Here is a 25,465-nt window from a genome sequence, read left to right as displayed (position 1 = left end):
TATGAATATTATATAGAATAATACTGGATTTATTTTCTACCAACATATATAATGCATAAATTACATATTATAATAAAGATATTTAAAACCTAAGAGTGACCCGGGTACTCTGAAGTCAATGATAAGCTCGTTGGGGCCCTTAATTTTAACGAGAGTGTCTATTGTTGTGAAATGAAGTTGAATCACAAACCTTTCGGTAAATCTCTTTAGCAGTCGTGTATTCCCTTTTTCTTCCTTATAACCCAATCCTCGGTGGGTATGTATCAATCAGTATTACTGTAGTCCCTCCGTTTCACTACGTTAATAAGTCACAGGTGTGTTTAGTATAGTAGCAACGAATATAACAGTCACAATTTACCGCTATTCATCCTAATTCGGGTTATCTTAAATGAAAGATTAAACGGTGCATACTTAAGTAATACTCCCGAGTGATAGTGGGGCTCAATTTTGTGGTATTGCAGTCTGTCGTTCTTCTTGTTAATGATAACACAGGATTTTAAAGTTATCCCCTCTCTTGGTCCTCCTTAGTTATTTCTGAATTAAAGATACTGTACTAGTTCCATAGATTTAGTAGGCTTACTCTTATCTAATTCAGTACAGACTCGACTCTATACTTAGTTTCTCCTGTGTCTTAACTATAGAGAATATGCTATAGTCTATTAAGCCTCTTATAATAAGAATTTACTTACCGATAATTCTATTTCTCGGAGTCCGTAGTGGATGCTGGGGTTCCTGAAAGGACCATGGGGAATTAGCGGCTCCGCAGGAGACGGGGCACAAAAAGTAAAGCTTTAGGATCAGGTGGTGTGCACTGGCTCCTCCCCCTATGACCCTCCTCCAAGCCTCAGTTAGGATACTGTGCCCGGACGAGCGTACACAATAAGGAAGGATTTTGAATCCCGGGTAAGACTCATACCAGCCACACCAATCACACTGTACAACCTGTGATCTGAACCCAGTTAACAGTATGATAACAGCGGAGCCTCTGAAAAGATGGCTCACAACAATAATAACCCGATTTTTGTAACTATGTACAAGTATTGCAGATAATCCGCACTTGGGATGGGCGCCCAGCATCCACTACGGACTCCGAGAAATAGAATTATCGGTAAGTAAATTCTTATTTTCTCTATCGTCCTAGTGGATGCTGGGGTTCCTGAAAGGACCATGGGGATAATACCAAAGCTCCCAAACGGGCGGGAGAGTGCGGATGACTCTGCAGCACCGAATGAGAGAACTCCAGGTCCTCCTTAGCCAGGGTATCAAATTTGTAGGATTTTACCAACGTGTTTGCCCCTGACTAAATAGCCGCTCGGCAAAGTTGTAAAGCCGAGACCCCTCGGGCAGCCGCCCAAGATAAGCCCACCTTCCTTGTGGAATGGGCATTTACATATTTTGGCTGTGGCAGGCCTGCCACAGAATGTGCAAGCTGAATTGTATTACACATCCAACTAGCAATAGTCTGCTTAGAAGCAAGAGCACCCAGTTTGTTGGGTGCATACAGGATAACAGCAAGTCAGTTTTCCTGACTCCAGCCGTCCTGGAACCTATATTTACAGGGCCCTGACAACATCTAGCAACCTGGAGTCCTCCAAGTCCCTAGTAGGCGCAAGGCACCAAAATAAGCTGGTTCAGGTGAAACACTGACACCACCTTAGGGAGAGAACTGGGGACGAGTCCGCAGCTCTGCCCTGTCCAAATGGACAACCAGATATGGGCTTTTTTGAGAAAAAAACCACCAATTTGACACTCGCCTGGTCCAGGCCAGGGCCAAGAGCATGGTCACTTTTCATGTGAGATGCTTCAAATCCACAGATTTGACTGGTTTTAAACCAATGTGATTTGAGGAATCCCAGAACTACGTTGAGATCCCACAGTGCCACTGGAGGCACAAAAGGGGGTTGTATATGCAATACTCCCTTGACAAACTTCTGGACTTCAGGAACTGAAGCCACTTCTTTCTGGAAGAAAATCGACAGGGCCGAAATTTGAACCTTAATGGACCCCAATTTGAGGCCCATAGACACTCCTGTTTGCAGGAAATGCAGGAATCGACCGAGTTGAAATTTCTTCGTGGGGCCTTTCTGGCCTCACACCACGCAACATATTTTTGCCACATGTGGTGATAATGTTGTGCGGTCACCTCCTTTCTGGCTTTGACCAGGGTAGGAATGACCTCTTCCGGAATGCCTTTTTCCCTTAGGATCCGGCGTTCCACCGCCATGCCGTCAAACGCAGCTGCGGTAAGTCTTGGAACAGACATGGTACTTGCTGAAACAAGTCCCTTCTTAGCGGCAGAGGCCATAAGTCCTCTGTGAGCATCTCTTGAAGTTCCGGGTACCAAGTCCTTCTTGGCCAATCCGGAGCCATGAGTATAGTTCTTACTCCTCTACGTCTTATAAGTCTCAGTACCTTAGGTATGAGAAGCAGAGGATGGAACACATACACCGACTGGTACATCCATGGTGTTACCAGAACGTCCACAGCTATTGCCTGAGGGTCTCTTAACCTGGCGCAATACCTGTCCCGTTTTTTGTTCAGACGGGACGCCATCATGTCCACCTTTGGTATTTCCCAACGGTTTACAATCATGTGGAAAACTTCCCGATGAAGTTTCCACTCTGCCGGGTGGAGGTCGTGCCTGCTGAGGAAGTCTGCTTCCCAGTTTCCATTCCCGGAATGAAACACTGCTGACAGTGCTATCACATGATTTTCCGCCCAGCGAAAAGTCCTTGCAGTTTTTGCCATTGCCCTCCTGCTTCTTGTGTCGCCCTGTCTATTTACGTGGGCGACTGCCGTGATGTTTTTTCCCACTGGATCAATACCGGCTGACCTTGAAGCAGAGGTCTTGCTAAGCTTAGAGTATTATAAATTTACCCTTAGCTCCAGTATATTTATGTGGAGAAAAGTCTCCAGACTTGATCACACTCCCTGGAATTTTTTTTTTTTTTTTTTTTTTTTTTTCCTTGTGTGACTGCTCCCCAGCCTCTCGGGCTGGCCTCCGTGGTCACCAGCATCCAATCCTGAACGCCGAATCTGCGGCCCTCTAGAAGATGAGCACTCTGTAACCACCACAGGAGAGACACCCTTGTCCTTGGATATAGGGTTATCCGCTGATGCATCTGAAGATGCGATCCGGACCATTTGTCCAGCAGATCCCACTGAAAAATTCTTGCGTGAAATCTGCCGAATGGAATTGCTTCGTAGGAAGTCACCATCTTTACCAGGACCCTTGTGCAATGATGCACTGATTTTAGGAGGTTCCTGACTAGCTCGGATAACTCCCTGGCTTTCTCTTCCGGGAGAAACACCTTTTTCTGGACTGTGTCCAGAATCATCCCTAGGCACAGCAGACTTGTCGTCGGGATCAGCTGCGATTTTGGAGTATTTAGAATCCACCCGTGCTGTTGTAGCAGTATCCGAGATAGTGCTACTCCGACCTCCAACTGTTCCCTGGACTTTGCCCTTATCAGGAGATCGTCCAAGTAAGGGATAATTAAGACGCCTTTTCTTCGAAGAAGAATCATCATTTCGGCCATTACCTTGGTAAAGACCCGGGGTGCCGTGGACAATCCAAACGGCAGCGTCTGAAACTGATAGTGACAGTTCTGTACCACGAACCTGAGGTACCCTTAGTGAGAAGGGCAAATTTTGGACATGGAGGTAAGCATCCCTGATGTCTCGGGACACTATATAGTCCCCTTCTTCCTGGTTCGTTATCACTGCTCTGAGTGACTCCATCTTGATTTGAACCTTTGTAAGTGTTCAAATTTTTTTAGATTTAGAATAGGTCTCACCTAGCCTTCTGGCTTCAGTACCACAATATAATGTGGAATAATACCCCTTTTCTTGTTGTAGGAGGGGTAATTTGATTATCACCTGCTGGGAATACAGCTTGTGAATTGTTTCCCATACTGCCTCCTTGTCGGAGGGAGACCTTGGTAAACCAGACTTCAGGAGCCTGCGAAGGGGAAACGTCTCGACATTCCAATCTGTACCCCTGGGATACTACATGTAGGATCCAGGGGTCCTGTACGGTCCCAGCGTCATGCTGAGAGCTTGGCAGAAGCGGTGGAACGCTTCTGTTCCTGGGAATGGGCTGCCTGCTGCAGTCTTCTTCCCTTTCCTCTATCCCTGGGCAGATATGACTCTTATAGGGACGAAAGGACTGAGGCTGAAAAGACGGTGTCTTTTTCTGCAGAGATGTGACTTAGGGTAAAAACGGTGGATTTTCCAGCAGTTGCCGTGGCCACCAGGTCCGATGGACCGACCCCAAATAACTCCTCTTCCTTTATACGGCAATACACCTTTGTGCCGTTTGGAATCTGCATCACCTGACCACTGTCGTGTCCATAAACATCTTCTGGCAGATATGGACATCGCACTTACTCTTGATGCCAGAGTGCAAATATCCCTCTGTGCATCTCGCATATATAGAAAATGCATCCTTTAAATGCTCTATAGTCAATAAAATACTGTCCCTGTCAAGGGTATCAATATTTTTAGTCAGGGAATCCGACCAAGCCACCCCAGCTCTGCACATCCAGGCTGAGGCGATCGCTGGTCGCAGTATAACACCAGTATGTGTGTATATACTTTTTATGATATTTTCCAGCCTCCTGTCAGCTGGCTCCTTGAGGACGGCCCTATCTATAGACGGTACCGCCACTTGTTTTGATAAGCGTGTGAGCGCCTTATCCACCCTAAGGGGTGTTTCCCAACGCGCCCTAACTTCTGGCGGGAAAGGGTATACCGCCCATAATTTTCTATCGGGGGGAACCCACGCATCATCACACACTTCATTTAATTTATCTGATTCAGGAAAAACTACGGTAGTTTTTTCACATCCCACATAATACCCTCTTTTGTGGTACTTGTAGTATCAGAAATATGTAACACCTCCTTCATTGCCCTTAACGTGTGGCCCTAATAAGGAATACGTTTGTTTATTCACCGTCGACACTGGATTCAGTGTCCGTGTCCGTGTCTGTGTCGACCGACTAAAGTAAACGGGCGTTTTAAAACCCCTGACGGTGTTTCTGAGACGTCTGGACCGGTACTAATTGTTTGTCGGCCGTCTCATGTCGTCAACCGACCTTGCAGCGTGTTGACATTATCACGTAATTCCCTAAATAAGCCATCCATTCCGGTGTCGACTCCCTAGAGAGTGACATCACCATTACAGGCAATTGCTCCGCCTCCTTACCAACATCGTCCTCATACATGTCGACACACACGTACCGACACACAGCACACACACAGGGAATGCTCTGATAGAGGACAGGACCCACTAGCCCTTTGGAGAGACAGAGGGAGAGTTTGCCAGCACACACCAAAAACGCTATAATTATATAGGGATAACCTTATATAAGTGTTTTCCCTTATAGCATCTTTTATATATTTCTAACGCCAAATTAGTGCCCCCCCTCTCTGTTTTAACCCTGTTTCTGTAGTGCAGTGCAGGGGAGAGCCTGGGAGCCTTCCCTCCAGCCTTTCTGTGAGGGAAAATGGCGCTGTGTGCTGAGGAGATAGGCCCCGCCCCTTTTTCGACGGGCTCGTCTCCCGCTCTTTAATGGATTCTGGCAGGGGTTAAATATCTCCATATAGCCCCCGGAGGCTATATGTGAGGTATTTTTAGCCAAAAAAGGTTTTCATTTGCCTCCCAGGGCGCCCCCCTCCCAGCGCCCTGCACCCTCAGTGACTGCCGTGTGAAGTGTGCTGAGAGGAAATGGCGCACAGCTGCAGTGCTGTGCGCTACCTTAAGAAGACTGAGGAGTCTTCTGCCGCCGATTCTGGACCTCTTCTCGTTTCAGCATCTGCAAGGGGGCCGGCGGCGAGGCTCCGGTGACCATCCAGGCTGTACCTGTGATCGTCCCTCTGGAGCTAATGTCCAGTAGCCAAAGAAGCCAATCCATCCTGCACGCAGGTGAGTTCACTTCTTCTCCCCTAAGTCCCTCGTTGCAGTGATCCTGTTGCCAGCAGGACTCACTGTAAAATAAAAAACCTAAGCTAAACTTTTCTAAGCAGCTCTTTAGGAGAGCCACCTAGATTGCACCCTTCTCGGCCGGGCACAAAAATCTAACTGAGGCTTGGAGGAGGGTCATAGGGGGAGGAGCCAGTGCACACCACCTGATCCTAAAGCTTTACTTTTTGTGCCCTGTCTCCTGCGGAGCCGCTAATTCCCCATGGTCCTTTCAGGAACCCCAGCATCCACTAGGACGATAGAGAAAATTGTTTCTGTATTTATACTTTTAGCTTATACAGAGTTCCCACTAGAGGGAGCCTGTGATCCATCCCTATGAAGATGAGCTGTATAAGTTCATGAGAGGGAATGCTATTGGAGAGTGAGGTGTGATTGATGGGTGTATGTAGCAATCACACCTCATCTGATGAATATTCACTCCCCCCGACTCCTCCTCTGGTGGGATGCTGCGTCTCCGGGTCTTTCCCTTAGCTGCTGTCCCGGAGCCCTATATCTTTCTGTCACCGGCCCCTCTCACCTCTGACGCACTTTGTAAGCTGCAGTGGTCACACGGGCTCCGCTCCGATGGCCGGGATATCAGGTGAGGGCCTTTACTCTCCAGCATTTGTTGCTTTCTCCGCAATCCCGCCGTTCACAGCCTCGGTGCTCCCCGCTCAGTTTCTTCTTGTAGTCGCGTTTGGGATCTCTCCTTGTCCCAACCTCCTCCGGAGCGTCCTCTCAGTCCGGGCTCTCTCACGCAGTGCCTCTAGGACGGGCCGTTAAACCCTTTCCAACGGTTGTCGGCTCCCTCCTCTCTTTCAGCTCGCGGCCTCCCTCCTCTGCAAGAAGGGCTTCTAGCATGTTCTCCCCCCTCGAGTCTCTCCCTATAGGCATTTTCCCAGGCCTTGTCACAAATGCATAGTAGTCCTATATATAATATATACATATCCCCTTTCCCTGTCCATGTTACAGGTACATAGTAGTCTCATATAAATATATTATATACACATCCATGTATTACATTTTTATACCTATTTTATTCTTATTTAACCAGTGGGTTACACTTGCGCTTTTTCTCCCAAAATGAGAACCAGAGAGAAGGTTGGAGTAAAAGACTTTTTAATAAAAACAAACAAACTTGAATAAAAACAATGGTAATCATACCCAGGAGGGTATTGATAAAGACCCTAGTACGGGCCGAAACGCGTTGGTGGAGAGACCTACATTGGATAAATCTACCCGTGGGAGACCAGGAGGAGATCAGATTAACGGGGCCCCCGTTTTTTCTGTACACCATCCCTTTCCCTTTCGACCCTCCTGGGTATGATTACCATTGTTTTTATTCAAGTTTGTTTGTTTTATTAAAAAGTCTTTTACTCCAACCTTCTCTCTGGTTCTCATTTTGGGAGAAAAAGCGCAAGGTTGGAGACTAAGAGTAAATAAGAAAGACCCACCCTACATGCTTGTGATACATCATACTGATTGTGAGTGCCATACATAGGGGGCAACCCCGGCATTTTTCTTCACTTGGTGACGGAGCACCCTTCTTAGGGAGTTGTTATTGTGAATGCCTTTGATTCCTGCATCTGTGTAAGTGTGTGGGGAAGGGGAGTGTCTTTTCCCCGCCAAACGTATACACTTTTGAAAATGTACCTAGGACGACACCACAATATTGTTTCTTGAGATGTTTTCACATTACATAGTTGTGTAAGTGTACTGGAAGGGGGAGTTCCCCAACACATGATAAATCTTCCCTTGTGGTACTAACAACATAAGAAGGGAGAGTGACTATACAAATTATTTGGAAATAATACACGAGGATCTCGGTGTATATTTGTTTTCTCTTGCATGTACGAGGACATTCCGTGAGGAATTGAAAAGAGAGAATTTCAAGACGCATCTCATATAAATTATTAAGGGAAGTGTTCAAGTGTGAGCGCCTGAGCGCTATATTTTGATTTCTTTGTATATTGTCTGTTTTTTGGAATTGTTTGTGGTTCCTTTTCAAAATATTTCTCAGGTTGCTCCACAATAGCGCATAGAGGCACCTCAAAACCTTTTTCAGAATGATCCTATGTGCGCTTAGGATTTGTACGATTTATACCGAATCACTTTGCATCTTCATTAACAAACTGATTTAACTATAGGAAAGGAAACAGGTTCTTATATTCAGGGCACCTGAGTATGTACAATGGGGGTCATTCCGAGTTGTTCGCTCGGTAAAAATCTTCGCATCGCAGCGATTTTCCGCTTAATGCGCAATGTCCGCACTGCGACTGCGCCAAGTAAATTTGCTATGCAGCTAGGAATTTTACTCACGGCTTTTTCTTCGTTCTGGTGATCGTAATGTGATTGACAGGAAGTGGGTGTTTCTGGGCGGAAACTGGCCGTTTTATGGGCGTGTGGGAAAAAACGCTACCGTTTCTGGGAAAAACGCGGGAGTGGCTGGAGAAACGGAGGAGTGTCTGGGCGAACGCTGGGTGTGTTTGTGACGTCAAACCAGGAACGACAAGCACTGAACTGATCGCACTGGCAGAGTAAGTCTCGAGCTACTCAGAAACTACACAGAGAAGTCTTTTCGCAATATTGCGAATCTTTCGTTCGCAATTTTAAGAAGCTAAGATTCACTCCCAGTAGGCGGCGGCTTAGCGTGTGCAATGCTGCTAAAAGCAGCTTGCGAGCGAACAACTCGGAATGAGGGCCAATATCCCGCAGAGACAGACGGTAGCCTACAAGAGCCAATATCCCGCTGGATGTTCTGAATATTTACAAGCACGGATGTTTGAACTACTGTCACCCATTGACATCTGCGGTTATTTGGGAAGCCCAAAATAACTGTCTGCTCCCATCTCCCAGGGCCCTTACTCTTTACCCGTGGAAAAGATTACGTTTTTACTGAGCCATATGTTGCTGCATCTCCTCTATTACAATCCGCCCTGATAACGGTGCCCCCTGGGAGGGCGTGAGGAATGCAAATGAAGAGGGGTCTACTAAGGGAAGAGGGGAGCGACTGACATGGGATGTGCTGCACGAACTGCGACGCTTCGTGACACAGGGAAATTATGTTGATTTATTCTCGAGGCGGAGAGCCAGCCACCAGGGGGCATCAGCGAGGACAGCAATGAATGTAGGAGAACGACAAATAAGATGGCATGTTGGGAACGGAGAATTGTAAGTGGATGACAGCCCCTGGTGCCCCCGCTGAGATGGAGACGTCTGGCTTCCAAATGATTAGATCTTTACAGGCAAATTATCTGCGGATTCCATTAAGAACACAAGAACAGAATGTGACCTCTGCGGTCACCGCAAGGTCCATACACAATAGAGTATGGCGGAGGGAAAAGCCGGGACGGGGTACAGGTCTGACAGGTAATGCAAACAGAGAGTGCTGGCCCTGAATATATGCAACTCTGCCCAACAGCGCTCTTGTATGATTACTGGGGAGCAATAGGGGATTCAGCAAACCCATTCTAAGCCTTATTAAATTCTGCCCCGTCCGACCGCGAGAGAGACACAAGCAGCAGATGCTCCCCATAAGGTGCAATAATCATGCTGAGCTCCTTGTCCAGAGCAAGGTTTTCTTTAAATAAACCTATTGAAAGGATTCTGTATAGGGCCTCTCCGCGCGCCCAAGATGGCCGACAACCAATGGGAATACATCGCTGTGACAAGGCTCTAATAAGGAGGAAGAGAACGGCTGTCATGAAAGCTCTTACATCCATGTGTACAGGTTACATGATGCCATTTCATATTGGATCACTTGGCTTTATAGGTTCTTTACATTTAAATTCCACAGGGTCGATTTATGAGAGAGTGGGGCGAGCCGCCATTATAACGGTGTGAAACGCTGCTCTGCAACTCACGCTGCTCTGCAACTCACGCTGCTCTGCAACTCTTCCTACGAAGCTGCAAATAAAAATCCAGAAATCTGGGAGTAGCGTAAGTGCGCCAATATAGCCAAACCTGCTCGTACCGCAACTGCATCTAATGGAGTAGAACCCCAAATCTGCATTGGAGTATACAGGACTTTGTCATGGCCACACGCATGTATAAGGTGAAAGGTCATATGGAAAGACCATGGCGAGAGACTGTGTCTGTGCAGTGATCCTGTCCTGTCCGCACGCACGCACGCACGCACCTTTAGACTGAGGAGACAGCATCTCTTTAACGCGCAGGTCCAGGGAGTCCAGCGACACTTCTGTGTACTCGGCGCTGGTCTCCTGTGCCTCGACTGCACCAGCTACAGGGCAGAGAAGTCCATTTCAGTGCAAACATAAACTCTTACAGTTACATAGACAGCGTGCATGGCTGCAGAAGTACAGGGACCACCGTAAGTCCCACACTATACAGAAAGTACACCCCCCAACAAGAGCCGTAACTAGTTACCAGGTCACTTAGTGCCAGAGAACGGTCCCTTAGAGAATATTACATATTATAGTGTTCTTCCATATGGAAACAGAGCATTCTATGCATAGAATAACTTTGGCTTGTCTAACGGACATGTACTTAACAAATAAAGAGGTCTATGTAGTAAGCCTTGGAGAGAGAATCAACGGGTCTATTTACTAAGCCTTGGATGGAGATAAAGTACCAGCTAATCAGCTCCTGTTATTTGGCAGTTAGGAGCTGATTGGCTGGGACTCTCTCTCTCTCCTAGGCTTAGTACATAGACCCCAAAGCCATTGTCCTTCTTTGGCTGCAGGAACCCTCCACATTTAGTAAATATGTCAGCACTGGTGTAGGCAGGAGGGCGAGACCCCCACTGTGTGTGTATACAGTACATGTGGACATTGGTTGGACAGATGCATAATGAATCAGGAGGCGTGTTCACTATAAACCCGGCCGTAGCTGGCTTAGGAGGTGGTGTATCCCATGCTAAACAGCCCTCCTCTGCAATTCTGTAATATAGGGGACATGGAGGAGGAGACGTCACTAATACCAGTGGCTGGGGAATACAGTAGTGTTCATTCTAGCACCCTGCACCTTTCAAAATCCATGCAGTTCTTCTTTCCTGCCTGGGGTGTCGCTCTCTGCTCTGGTGCTTCTCAGCACACTCTGGTCTGTATCTCAGCACTGAAATACAGACCAGAGTGTGCTGAGAAGCACCAGAGCAGAGAGCGACACCCCAGGCAGGAAAGAAGAACTGCATGGATTTTGAAAGGTGCAGGGTGCTAGAATGAACACTAATACAGTATATATTATTGCAGAATACACTGAAGGCGCCACACAACGGGGGCTTCTATTCAGCAGCGGAAGCTCACACACGGAATATACATCTATAAGTACAACATTTACCAAACTAGAATTCCCTGGTGTGACCAGTTTCTGGTCTATAACTAAAAGGACTCCTACATAGAACGGCTTCATAGAACAAGGTACTTCGGGATCAGAACAGTCATCCTAGGGATCCCTTAATGACCCCCTGTATCTGGCTTTCTGACCTCCACACGCCGTTGGCTAAACGTTAATTAGCAGGAAGTGGGATCAGCGTAAACTTACTTTTCCCTTTCCTCCTCTTGAGTTTCGTCATCCACGGGCTGTCGGAGCGGTCTTTAAATTTTTTCAGAGACTTCTTCCGTAAACTGGACTCTGAGCTCTACAACAAGACGTGAGTCAGTGCGGGTTCAGGTGCGTTTTACTCCCTGCGCACATACAATCAGCATCTACAGTCTACACAAAACCATTAAAAATCGGGACTGCACCCCTAAAATCCCCCACGTGAGGCAAAGCACAGACAACAATAAAAGCAGATCACTGGGACAAGGGGGATTAGCTACAAACGTCCCTCTCTACTCTCACAGATCACATCTTCAGGAAATATACCGAATTAAGCTTTAGTCTCATTTGCACTGGATTTGAGAGAGTTCTAATAAGAGCAGAACGGTTAAAGAATGTAATAAAATTAACTCCACGGTAAAAGCAGCCGATCATTGGTACACACAGTGGTTCCCAAACGCAGTTCTCAAAGCACCCGAACGGTCCAGGGGCTGCACGGCTACGATCAGCCACACGGACATGCTGAGGTACGCCCAGCACAGGGCTAGTCCGCCCCACATGTCAGGCCCTCCCCCCACCGCACAGGTACCAAAAGCATCGCATGGTGGCGATGAATTTGTACCTGAAGAGTAGCTCCCTACCAGCTCAGCTCCTGCACGCTGGCAGGGAGCTACCCATCACTCTCCGGGTCGCCACGGCTGCGCGTGACATCACACAGCTGACTCGACCCGCCCCACCGCACGGCGAACTGCGCCCCCAAAACGGCGGCCCAACGCTGCCAGCCCGCCCAGTGAACATCTCTGCCTGTCAATCAGGCAGAGGCGATCGCTGGGCAGAGATGCAGATCGCATCTCTGGCATGCGCCGGCGCACCGCGGCGCAGTTCAGACCTGATCACCCACTGTGCAAAAACGCACAGCAGCTATCAGGTCTGAATTAGGCCCCAGGTGTTAAGGATATCCATGATTGAGCACAGGTGAATTCCTTAGTACCTCAGTCCCTCAGTCATTTTGAGTTAAGCATGTGTGCTCAGCCATGAATATCCTTAAAACCTGGACTGTTGGGGTACCTTGATGACCACGTCTGGGAACCGCTGGCTACATGTGTACTTTCTGTGCTCTCAGAAATAACAGCACCATACGGCCGTCATTCCGAGTCACTACCAGTCGGTCAGCAATCATTAGACTAGATAACTAGTACTGTGCTGTGTATACCGACAGCAATATACAGGATTGGACAATGTTATACTTTGCCTGGATTGTCTATGTCACAACACAAGACAAATACAATTACACATTCCTCGGTGGCATGAACGAGGACAGTGGCATACGGTATGGGCAGGATTTGTTGTCTTAACAGCCAACATAACGCAAGACCGTAACGCAGCCGCAGAGCACAGCGCTGTAAGTTCAGCTCCACTTTAAATCAGATTGGCATGGCCAAACAGGAGGATGAGAAATGCTTCATACACTCAGCTGAAGCAGCGCTGGGATTTATGAGGGGCAGTGATTCATTATGGAATAATAACACACCCCATTACATACCGTGGGTTTATAACATAATTATTCCCAGCCCACTTCCTCTCTCCGCTTCCACAGCCCAGCGAGACAGAGACGCCTGTCACTTCCTGAGCCGGCTCACAGCCGTTCACATTACTAAATCTATATAATGAACTATGGTACACAACTTGTTATTCTCCTCATCAGTAAACAGGAAGATCCAGAGGAGACCTCTGGGGAAAGGTCAGTAAGTGAAGATGCGCCGCACAATCAGATCTTCACGGTACAGCCATATATCCCTGCCACATTCAGTTCCGCATTTCTGTGGGTGCCAAAGATTAGAAAACATGGTGCCTGGGCTGATTATAAGGCCGATTTTTAGAAATGTTTTTGAGAAAATGGTAACTCTCTGTCTAATGCAGCGTTTCCCAAATTCGGTCCCCGAGCAGCCCCTCCTGACAGCTCATGCGGAGCTGAACACCAGTCGTCCGTAGGTGCTCCTGCATTGCCTGTACTTATATCCACTCGAAGCATGCGCAGTGTGAGAGCACGGCTGCTAAGTCACCTGTACATGATTACAGAAATCCTGAAAACACGAGCTGTACGTGGTGCGTGAGGACCGGATATAGAGACACTGCTCTAATAACTGAGGTGCGCTTTAAAAGATACAATGCAATGTCTCCAACAGATAAAGACACGACACCCTCCAACAATTTGAAGCCACTGTTTTACAAGCACACTCCTGTAATTTGTACTTAGGGGCTAATTCAGGTTGGATTGCAGTGTGCGATGCAACCGGAATTATTGCTGAAAATATGCGCAGCGCCCGCATCTTCTGCGGGGGTGGGCGCAGAAAATGCGATCGCCTCTGCCTGTCACTTAGGCAGAGGCGGTGGCGGGGCGCACGGAAGGGAAGGGGGTCAGCGGCGCTCTGTCTCCAGGGAGAAGACAGAGCGTTGCGGTGTGTCGTGAACGGGGGCGGAGGCAGACGAACGGGGTCGTGATCAGGAAACTGGCGGCGAGAATCATGCGGCCGCAGCTAAGCTGCGCCGGAAGGAGGCTCCCACAGTTTCTGCTAACAAGCAGAAACTGCGAATGCTCCGTAATTTCTGCTTGTTCAACTGGGGGAGGCTCCGGTCAGCACGTTGGGCGGCCTTGCCCAGCGATGGACAGCCCTCAGCTTGCTATACAAAGGATAGCAAATTCTGATTAGCATAATTTGCTATCCAACCTGAATTTGCCCCTTAATATATTGTTTTATTTCTCTTCTTCCCTTTATTCTGTTCCGCTATGTAATTACTTCTGAAACAGGGGCTTATTTGTGCCCTAGATGTGACCAAGAGGGTCAGAGGGTTACCAGAATACCTTCGCCAGGTGATATACAGTTGTGTCCTTATACACATAGCGTTTATGCGCCATACAGTGCGACAGAGGCGCTCCGAGAGCTGTAGTGTACCCTATATTGCTTTACAATGTGTCTAATATACAGCGCAGAATCAGAAAAAAGCCGCTGACAGTGTACCAGAGACGCTGGGCTGAGACTTTATCCACACAGGTACCGGTTTTACACGTGTGGGGAAAAGCCGCGGCTGCTGAATGGGAGCCCTTCATACACAGACCGAGACTCCGCCGCACACAGATGTACAACCGTTGTCAGCCTCGGCGTATGTTACAAACGTAGTTTTGTCATTCCAAGTTGTTTTAGGTGTGTTAATAAGACGCACGCCGAGGGGAGCTATCGGATGCCACTGAAGCCGCAGTGTAAAAGGACACATCTGTAAAGACACGGCTAAACTACAGAGACGCCAGAAAGATAAAGCGATGCATTTAGTAAAGGTTGCAGGAGGGTGTAGGTATGCCAGCAAATGACAGGAGCCAGAAAGTAGAGACTTTCCAATAAAGACAACAATGTGGGGTTTTGTAAATGTAGAGAAAAACGTAATAACTTAATACTAACTAAGTCAGACTCATCTCCATCACCCTCCTCTTCCTCCTGTGACTCCGCCGACTCTGCTTCCTCCTCCCCTTCAGATTCCAAATCGTCCACCTGCATCAAACACAATATTATTACCCAGTACAGAAAAACCCCTTCATCCCAATGAATAACACACACATACAGAGACTTCCCATCCTTGTAGCACTTGTGGTAAAACTAGTCCCACACGCCCGAGCCGTGGCACTAGGCTTGGTTATACTGCCTTGATTTTGCCTCTATAAAATTGTAACTGCGTGCTGTGCCCACTTTGAGCCTGCAGATGTCACTGTTGGAACTGCTAAGAAACTGACTGGCCGGGTGCTAGGTCTCTCCACAGACAGGTCTTCAGGGACAGCGGCTGGCTAGAAGGCAAATACACCCCACGTATGGTAGTATATCCTGACCAAACCATCACACTGAAATGGTGGTACCCTTGTTCTAATGTTCTACAATACATGTGCTATTCCAACGCTTTGCTGAGGTGTGTAGGTAAAAAGATAATACCTTCTTTATACTGTCTGCCTCTGCCGTGGCCTCGTTGGAAATGCTATGCTCCTCCTGAGGTTCTGAAATGCTTGGTTCTCCGCTGTGATAATCTTCTTCATCCGGCTCCTCCGAGTACTCTTCTTCTGAGTCCATCTCAATGTTTTCTCCATTTACGTGAGGGGTCTCGGAATCCTTCTCACTCTGCGGTGGAGAGGACATAAATGGACGTGATCACCTGAAACCACCTCACAACCTACTGCAGATAGGACAAGTGGAGTAGGCAGCAAGCATAGCGAGGCTCTAGATGAGGGACAGTGGAGAAGTCCTCACCTTGGGGCTGGAAGAGGAATTAGTGATGTTTTTGAACATCTCCAGGACAGTTCTTTGCTTCAACACTTTGGTCTTCTTCTTGGGCACCAGGCTATATGTCCCCATCCGCCTCTTCTTCTTTCGAGACACCACAGCAGCTAGGTTACAACAAGCAGCAGGTCCACAAATGTTATATTTAGGTACAGAAAAGGGACAAATGATCTGCTAGCGGGTATCGTAACGATCGGTTACACCAGCTTTTCTCAGCTCGGGTCCAAGAAGCCCCAACAGGTCATAGTACCAGACAGACATCACTGGGTTGCCAACTGTAGGGGGCGCTGAAGGACCAGAGTTGGGTAAGGCTGGCTTTGGAATGTACAGGGTGATTCAAAAGATGCAGTACACCCTTTTGTTTCAAAAACTGTGCAGGAAATGGGAGAACTGAACACTCCAGTAAGGTATGGATGAGGTGGGCTATCTTTTAGGGTATGTACCAAACATGGGCGCCATCTTGAAATCGGCCATCTTGAATCTAAGTCAGTTTTTTCAAATGGAAAGGGGGTCGTGTAACATTTCAAACAACATTAGAATTTGCTGAAATGTTTATTGCTGCAAACAGATTTGAAATAGCAGCTATGGATCAAACGTTACTACACTTTATTTGTTGCAGGTAACTGAAGATGGCTTTGACAAAAGAGGAGAGAATTGAGGTCATTCTGCTGACAAACGTCGCGTGCTGCGTTGTGGGCTCTTCACGAAGGATGCCAAAACCATTGTTGAGGTTGTCTCGTCGGTAGGACTGTTTGGACGACCACTCCGTGACTTGTAAGCCACAGTCCCAGTTTCTCGGAATTTGGAAATTAGGCACCTGACAGTGTTATGTGAAATTGGAGGTCTTTCTGGGTGCCGGTTGTTAAAATCTGCAGCTATGACACGGAAACTTAATTCTTCGACATCAAAATGACCTCAATTCTCTCCTCTTTAGTCAAAGCTATCTTCAGTTACCTGCAACAAAAAAAGTGTAGTAACGTTTGAACCATAACTGCGATTTCAAATCGGTTTGCAGCAATAAACTTTACAGCAAATTCTGACGTTTGACATTTTACATAACCCCCTTTCCATTTGAAAAAACAGACTTGGATTCAAGATGGCGCCCATGTTCGGCACATACCATAAAAGATAGCCCACCTCGTAGTATTCAGTTTTCCCATTTCCTGCACAGTTTTTGAAACAAAAGGGTGTACTGCGACCTTTGAATCACCCTGTATAGACATGGGACACACAGACAAGTAGAGCTGCGACCTACGTTTCAAGCCGGCAGTAACACGTGAGCACTGTATTTTACGTACATGTATCATTCTTACACACGGGAATTTAAGTGCTATAGTTTTATGCTAGGAGGATGTTGTATCTGCCACCTCTCCATCAGATTTTCAGTCCTTTCTGGACCGAGGGGACATACTTGCGATGATAACAACCTACTCCAAAGAGGTCACAGCCTGCCCCAACGATGTCACGCATGACCGTCAGGCCACAGTCAGGCTACTTTACTGCAAAGAGCATTATCACGCCGCAGTAAGACTGAGACACTGAATAAAATCACATATATCACATGACATGTCCCATTTCCTCTTCCACCTTTCATGTAACTGCTTTACGCACTTCGTAGCTCTGACTATAGGGCGTATAATCATTATTCCATCTGTACAAACAGTGGCAGGCGAGAGAGATGCAACATATTTCTCTGATGGGAAAAACCATGTGCACTGCAGGTGGGGCAGATGTAACATGTGCAGAGAGAGTTAGATTTGGGTGGGTTATATTGTTTCTGTGCAGGGTAAATACTGGCTGCATTATTTTTACACTGCAATTTAGATTTCAGTTTGAACACCCCCCACCCAAATCTAACTCTCTCTGCACATGTTACAGCTTCCCCACCTGCAGTGCAGCATGGTTTTGCCCATTAGAGGAAAAATAAGAATTTACTCACCGGTAATTCTATTTCTCGTAGTCCGTAGTGGATGCTGGGACTCCGTAAGGACCATGGGGATTAGCGGCTCCGCAGGAGACTGGGCACAACTATAAAGTAAGCTTTTAGACTACTGGTGTGCACTGGCTCCTCCCACTAAGACCCTCCTCCAGACTTCAGTTAGGATACTGTGCCCGGAAGAGCTGACACAATAAGGAAGGATTTTGAATCCCGGGTAAGACTCATACCAGCCACACCAATCACACCGTATAACTCGTGATAATATACCCAGTTAACAGTATGAAATATAACTGAGCCTCTCAACAGATGGCTCAACAATAACCCTTTAGTTAGGCAATAACTATATACAAGTATTGCAGACAATCCGCACTTGGGATGGGCGCCCAGCATCCACTACGGACTATGAGAAATAGAATTACCGGTGAGTAAATTCTTATTTTCTCTAACGTCCTAAGTGGATGCTGGGACTCTGTAAGGACCATGGGGATTATACCAAAGCTCCCAAACGGGCGGGAGAGTGCGGATGACTCTGCAGCACCGAATGGGCAAACTCTAGGTCCTCCTCAGCCAGGGTGTCAAACTTGTAGAATTTAGCAAACGTGTTTGACCCCGACCAAGTAGCTGCTCGGCAAAGTTGTAAAGCCGAGACCCCTCGGGCAGCCGCCCAAGAAGAGCCCACCTTCCTCGTGGAATGGGCTTTTACTGATTTAGGATGCGGCAGTCCAGCCGCAGAATGTGCAAGCTGAATCGTACTACAGATCCAGCGAGCAATAGTCTGCTTTGAAGCAGGTGCACCCAACTTGTTGGGCGCATACAGGATAAAGAGCGAGTCAGTCTTTCTGACTCCAGCTGTCCTGGAAACATAGATTTTTAGGGCCCTGACTACATCCAACAACTTGGAAGCCTCCAAGTCATTTGTAGCCGCAGGCACCACGATAGGTTGGTTCAGATGAAAAGCTGATACCACTTTGGGGAGAAACTGGGGACGAGTCCTCAATTCTGCCCTATCCATATGGAAAATCAGATAAGGGCTTTTACATGACAAAGCCGCCAATTCTGATACACGCCTGGCGAAGCCAAGGCCAACAACATGACCACTTTCCACGTGAGATATTTCAAATCCACGGTTTTCAGTGGCTCAAACCAATGTGACTTTAGGAAATCCAACACCACGTTGAGATCCCAAGGTGCCACTGGAGGCACAAAAGGGGGATGAATATGCAGCACTCCCTTAACAAAAGTCTGAACTTCAGGTAGTGAAGCCAGTTCTCTCCGGAAGAAAATCGATAGAGCCGAAATCTGGACCTTAATGGAACCCATTTTAAGGCCCATAGTCACCCCTGACTGTAGGAAGTGCAGGAAACGGCCCAGCTGAAATTCCTCCGTTGGGGCCTTCCTGGCCTCACACCACGCAACATATTTTCGCCATATGCGGTGATAATGGTTTGCGGTTACTTCTTTCCCAGCTTTAATCAGCGTAGGAATGACTTCCTCCGGAATGCCCTTTTCCTTCAGGATCCGGTGTTCAACCGCCATGCCGTCAAACGCAGCCGCGGTAAGTCTTGGAATAGACAGGGCCCCTGCTGCAGCAGGTCTTGTCTGAGCGGTAGAGGCCATGGGTCCTCTGACATCATTTCTTGAAGTTCCGGGTACCAAGCTCTTCTTGGCCAATCCGGAACAATGAGTATAGTTCTTACTCCTCTTCTCCTTATTATCCTCAGTACCTTTGGTATGAGAGGAAGAGGAGGGAACACATAAACCGATCGGTACACCCACGGTGTTACTAGAGCGTCCACAGCTATCGCCTGCGGGTCTCTCGACCTGGCGCAATATTTTTCTAGCTTTTTGTTTAGGCGGGACGCCATCATGTCCACCTGTGGTTTTTTCCAACGGTTTACAATCATTTGAAAGACTTCTGGATGAAGTCCCCACTCTCCCGGGTGGAGGTCGTGCCTGCTGAGGAAGTCTGCTTCCCAGTTGTCCACTCCCGGAATGAACACTGCTGACAGTGCTAACACGTGATTTTCCGCCCATCGGAGAATCCTTGTGGCTTCTGCCATTGCCGTCCTGCTTTTCGTGCCGCCCTGTCGATTTACATGGGCGACTGCCGTGATGTTGTCTGACTGGATCAGTACCGGCTGGTTTTAAAGCAGGGGTTTTGCCTGACTTAGGGCATTGTAAATGGCCATCAGTTCCAGAATATTTATGTGCAGGGAAGTCTCCTGACTTGACCATAGTCCTTGGAAGTTTCTTCCCTGTGTGACTGCTCCCCAGCCTCGAAGGCTGGCATCCGTGGTCACCAGGACCCAGTCCTGTATGCCGAATCTGCGGCCCTCTTGAAGATGAGCACTCTGCAGCCACCACAGCAGAGACACCCTTGTCCTTGGAGACAGGGTTATCAGACGATGCATCTGAAGATGCGATCCGGACCACTTGTCCAACAGGTCCCACTGAAATGTTCTTGCATGAAACCTGCCGAATGGAATCGCTTCGTAGGAAGCTACCATTTTTCCCAGGATCCGCGTGCAGTGATGCACCGACACCTGTTTTGGTTTTAGGAGGCCTCTGACTAGAGATGACAGCTCCTTGGCCTTCTCCTCCGGGAGAAACTCTTTTCTCTGTTCTGTGTCCAGAACCATCCCTAGGAACAGCAGACGTGTCGTAGGGACCAGCTGTGACTTTGGAATGTTTAGAATCCAGCCGTGCTGTTGTAGCACTTCCCGAGATAGTGCTACCCCGACCAACAACTGCTCTCTGGACCTCGCCTTTATCAGGAGATCGTCCAAGTACGGGATAATTAAAACTCCCTTCTTTCGAAGGAGCATCATCATCATTTCGGCCATTACCTTGGTAAAGACCCTCGGAGCCGTGGATAGACCGAACGGCAACGTCTGGAATTGGTAATGACAATCCTGTACCACAAATCTGAGGTACTCCTGGTGAGGATAGTAAATGGGGACATGCAGGTAAGCATCCTTGATGTCCAGTGATACCATGTAATCCCCCTCGTCCAGGCTTGCAATAACCGCCCTGAGCGATTCCATCTTGAACTTGAATTTTTTTATATATGTGTTCAAGGATTTCAAATTTAAAATGGGTCTCACCGAACCGTCCGGTTTCGGTACCATAAACATTGTGGAATAGTAACCCCTTCCTTGTTGAAGTAGGGGCACCTTTACTATCACTTGTTGTGAATACAGCTTGTGAATTGCCTGTAACACTGCCTCCCTGCCTGAGGGAGTGGTTGGCAAGGCAGATTTGAGGAAACGGCGGGGGGGAGACGTCTCGAATTCCAGCTTGTACCCCTGAGATACTACTTGAAGGATCCAGGGATCCACCCGTGAGCGAGCCCACTGATTGCTGAAATATTTGAGACGGGCCCCCACCGTACCTGGCTCCGCCTGTGAAGCCCCAGCGTCATGCTGTGGACTTAGAGGAAGCGGGGGAGGACTTTTGCTCCTGGGAACTGGCTGTATGCTGCAGCTTCTTTCCCCTACCTCTGCCTCTGGGCAGAAAGGACGCGCCTTTAACCCGCTTGCCCCTATTGGGCCGAAAGGACTGTACCTGATAATACGGTGCTTTCTTTGGTTGTGAGGGAACATGGGGTAAAAATGTAGACTTCCCAGCTGTTGCTGTGGAAACGAGGTCCGAGAGACCATCCCCGAACAACTCCTCACCCTTATAAGGCAGAACTTCCATGTGTCGTTTGGAATCTGCATCTCCTGTCCACTGCCGAGTCCATAACCCTCTCCTGGCAGAAATGGACATTGCACTAATTTTGGATGCCAGACGGCAAATATCCCTCTGTGCATCCCTCATGTATAAAAGTGCGTCTTTTATATGCTCTACGTTTAGCAATATAGTGTCCCTGTCTAGGGTATCTATATTTTCTGACAGGGAATCTGACCACACAGCAGCAGCACTGCACATCCAGGCTGAAGCAATGGGGGTCATTCCGAGTTGTTCGCTCGGTAAAAATCTTCGCATCGCAGCGATTTTCCGCTTAATGCTCAATGTCCGCACTGCGACTGTGCCAAATAAATTTGCTATGCACTTTGGAATTTTACTCACGGCATTTTCATCGTTCTGGAGATCGTAATGTGATTGACAGGAAATGGGTGTTACTGGGCGGAAACAGGCCGTTTTATGGGCGTGTGGGAAAAAACGCTACCGTTTCCGGAAAAAACGCAGGAGTGGCTGGAGAAACGGGGGAGTGTCTGGGCGAACGCTGGGTGTGTTTGTGACGTCAAACCAGGAACGACAAGCAGTGAAATGATCGCAGATGCCGAGTAAGTCTGAAGCTACTCAGAAACTGCTACGAGGTGTGTAATCGCAATATTGCGAATACATCGTTCGCAATTTTAAGATGCTAAGATTCACTCCCAGTAGGCGGCGGCTTAGCATGAGCAAATCTGCTAAAATTCACTTGCGAGCGAACAACTCGGAATGACCCCCAATAGCCGGTCTCAGTATAATAACACCTGTGTGTGTATATATAGATTTCAGGATAGCCTCCTGCTTTCTATCAGCAGATTCCTTCAGGGCGGCCGTATCCGGAGACGGTAGTGCCACCTTCTTTGACAAGCGTGTGAGCGCTTTATCCACCCTAGGGGATGTTTCCCAGCGTGACCTATCCTCTGGCGGGAAAGGGTACGCCATTAGTAACCTCTTAGAAATTACCAGCTTTTTATCAGGGGAAGCCCACGCTTCTTCACACACTTCATTTAACTCTTCAGATGGAGGAAAAGCTACTGGTAGTTTTTTCTCTCCAAACATAATACCCTTTTTTGTGGTACCAGGGGGTAACATCAGAAATGTGCAACACATTTTTCATTGCCTCAATCATGTAACGTGTGGCCCTACTGGAAGTTACATTAGTCTCATTGTCGTCGACACTGGAGTCAGTATCCGTGTCGACATCTGTGTCTGCCATCTGAGGTAGCGGGCGTTTTAGAGCCCCTGATGGCTTTTGAGACGCCTGGGCAGGCACAGGCTGAGAAGCCGGCTGTCCCACATTAGGTATGTCGTCAAACCTTTTATGCAAGGAGTCGACACTGTCGCGTAATTCCTTCCACAGCACCATCCACTCAGGTGTCGACCCCGCAGGGGGTGACATCACGTTTACAGGCATTTGCTCCGCCTCCACATAAGCCTCCTCATCAAACATGTCGACACAGCCGTACCGACACACCGCAAACACACAGGGAATGCTCTGACAAGGGACAGGACCCCACAAAGCCCTTTGGGGAGACAGAGAGAGAGTATGCCAGCACACACCGCTATATAACACAGGGATCCCACTATAAATGAGTGTTTTCCCTTATAGCTGCTTTTTTATATATATCATATATATATTATCTATACTGCGCCTAAATTTAGTGCCCCCCCTCTCTTTTTTACCCTTCTGTAGTGTTCAGACTGCAGGGGAGAGCCAGGGAGCTTCCTTCCAGCGGAACTGTGAGGGAAAAATGGCGCCAGTGTGCTGAGGGAGAAGCCCCGCCCCTTTTTTGGCGGACTTTCTCCCGCTTTTTCTGGAATACTGGCAGGGGTAATTTTACATCTATATAGCCTCTAGGACTATATATGATGTAGATTTGCCAGCCAAGGTGTCATATATTGCCCTCAGGGCGCCCCCCCCCAGCGCCCTGCACCCATCAGTGACCAGAGTGTGAGGTGTACATGAGGAGCAATGGCGCACAGCTGCAGTGCTGTGCGCTACCTTGGTGAAGACCGAATTCTTCTGTCGCCGATTTTCCGGACCTCTTCGTTGCTTCTGGCTCTGTAAGGGGGACGGCGGCGCGGCTTCGGGAACGAACACCAAGGTCGGGTCCTGCGGTCGATCCCTCTGGAGCTAATGGTGTCCAGTAGTCTAAGAAGCCCAAACTACCACCTGTTAGGTAGGTTCGCTTCTTCTCCCCTTAGTCCCTCGCTGCAGTGAGTCTGTTGCCAGCAGATCTCACTGTAAAATAAAAAACCTAAATATACTTTCTTTCTAGGTGCTCAGGAGAGCCCCTAGTGTGCATCCAGCTCAGCCGGGCACAAGAATCTAACTGAAGTCTGGAGGAGGGTCTTAGTGGGAGGAGCCAGTGCACACCAGTAGTCTAAAAAGCTTTCTTTATAGTTGTGCCCAGTCTCCTGCAGGGCCGCTAATCCCCATGGTCCTTACGGAGTCCCAGCATCCACTTAGGACGTTAGAGAAATGTTGTTTTGCAATCAACCATGAATTAGGCCCAAAGGGCCTCAGTAACACAGTGATGAGGCATGACCGAGGCACAGCGCGCTCGCCCCGATTAGGCCGCAGGATGGACGCTCTTACCTGATTGAGGCTTTGCAGATGTGACACCGCTCTGACCCTGAGGTAGCAGCTCTTGTAACGTGGATGACGGAGACACCAGCGGCTGTTTCCCACCTTCCACACCGTTTTTGGGGGCACTGTCGTCCTTGGTTTCGGTTTGCTCTGGCAGATCGTTGGGGTCGTTATTCTCGGGCTTCAAGACAAGAGACACTGAGGATTATCGCAAAGACTTTGCTTAAGCCTAGTGAGGCCTGTGTTACTGCAGAATGGATAGATGATATACAGTACAGGCCCCAAACGGTCATTATACTCAGGACCTGTCAGACTAGCGGGGTTTCTGATTGGAAGGGACTACGTGATGATGCAGACAGCGTGCAATTGTTATTTTATTGGCTAAAATCTCATCTAGACAGCACGCTAGCATTTAATAACCTCTAGCTGATGAGCTTGCAGTCTCCCAGCTAACAGACCTACTATGTTACATGACGGAAGATTAATAAACAGGGCGTAACAGTCATAGAACTTGTTTCTCTACTATCATCAGCGACCGGCTGTTTGTGATTTACGCTTTCATTTCCTTAAGCCAGTGGTTCCCAAACTTTTTTGAATCACGACACGCCAGAGTAGAGTATCAGAATGTTTTTCCCGGCACCCACTATGGAAAAAAGATTCTGAAATGTAGAAACACATATTAAATTAAGTAAATTGTGTTTATGTCATTCTTAGCTTCAGTGACGTGATGAGGGACAGGATTCACTTCTGTTTGTCCACATACGTTATGATGGGAAGTCATAAGCACTGGTTTTCCCTATTACACGGACCATATATAGGCTTACCACACTGTCCCTTTAAACCGGGACACTCATAAATTACACAGGTTCTGTGGCTGATTAGAACCAGGTGAAGTGCAGGCTTGAAGTCAGCCAGCCACATAACCTGTGTAATTCATAAGTGTCCCAGTTTAAAGGGACGTTATGGGAAGTCTAACAATATACAATTTTAATTGGTCGTGTACCACCAGCACAAAGCACCCTGCAAGTGCCCGAGGCACCCCATGGTGCTATAGCACCCAGTTTGGGAACCACTGTCCTAAGCTGTAATAAAAAGTCGGCAGCAGACAGAATAGTTCAATCCACGTTTACGTCTCTCCCTTGCTTCGCTCAGTCGCTGTGTGTACTTTCCCTGGGTTACAGAGGAGGAAACTGAATTAGAGGCTGGGAGAAACTAATGAGCTACAATAACACTTAGGTTGCAGTAATATGAACGCTGCCGGCAGGAACGGAACCATACAACGCAACATTACACATGCAAAACAGACGGTAATCCACTTTTACTCATCTGTAGCTGTAGGCCGCAGGAACGCCATGGAGGACTATAGGGAACGCTAGATCCTGCTGACTGGCGGTATGGTATACTATATACAGGGTGGGTGGGAGTGGAGGGAACGGCTCTCC

At 48.0% G+C, this 25,465-nt stretch overlaps 1 protein-coding gene across 4 annotated transcripts in view; it reads right to left on the bottom strand.

Annotated features, from left to right (window-relative positions):
• Nucleotides 1–25,465, bottom strand: part of EHMT1 (euchromatic histone lysine methyltransferase 1) — a 134,303-nt gene that overhangs the window by 36,867 nt on the left and 71,971 nt on the right. For all 4 annotated transcript variants that reach the window (XM_063935867.1, XM_063935868.1, XM_063935870.1 and 1 more), the window contains exons 4-9: nucleotides 24,033–24,204; nucleotides 15,748–15,884; nucleotides 15,436–15,618; nucleotides 14,914–15,003; nucleotides 11,462–11,558; nucleotides 10,101–10,202 (exon numbers count right to left, since the gene is read on the bottom strand). In XM_063935867.1, the coding sequence (XP_063791937.1) occupies nucleotides 10,101–10,202; nucleotides 11,462–11,558; nucleotides 14,914–15,003; nucleotides 15,436–15,618; nucleotides 15,748–15,884; nucleotides 24,033–24,204 (781 nt within the window). The remainder of the gene's footprint in view (nucleotides 1–10,100; nucleotides 10,203–11,461; nucleotides 11,559–14,913; nucleotides 15,004–15,435; nucleotides 15,619–15,747; nucleotides 15,885–24,032; nucleotides 24,205–25,465) is intronic.

This window comes from Pseudophryne corroboree, chromosome 8 (genome assembly GCF_028390025.1).
Source record: "Pseudophryne corroboree isolate aPseCor3 chromosome 8, aPseCor3.hap2, whole genome shotgun sequence".
Classification (NCBI taxonomy): Eukaryota; Metazoa; Chordata; class Amphibia; order Anura; family Myobatrachidae; genus Pseudophryne; species Pseudophryne corroboree.
Note: the sequence above shows the minus strand (reverse complement) of the source record. Positions and strands in the feature narration are given on the sequence as shown.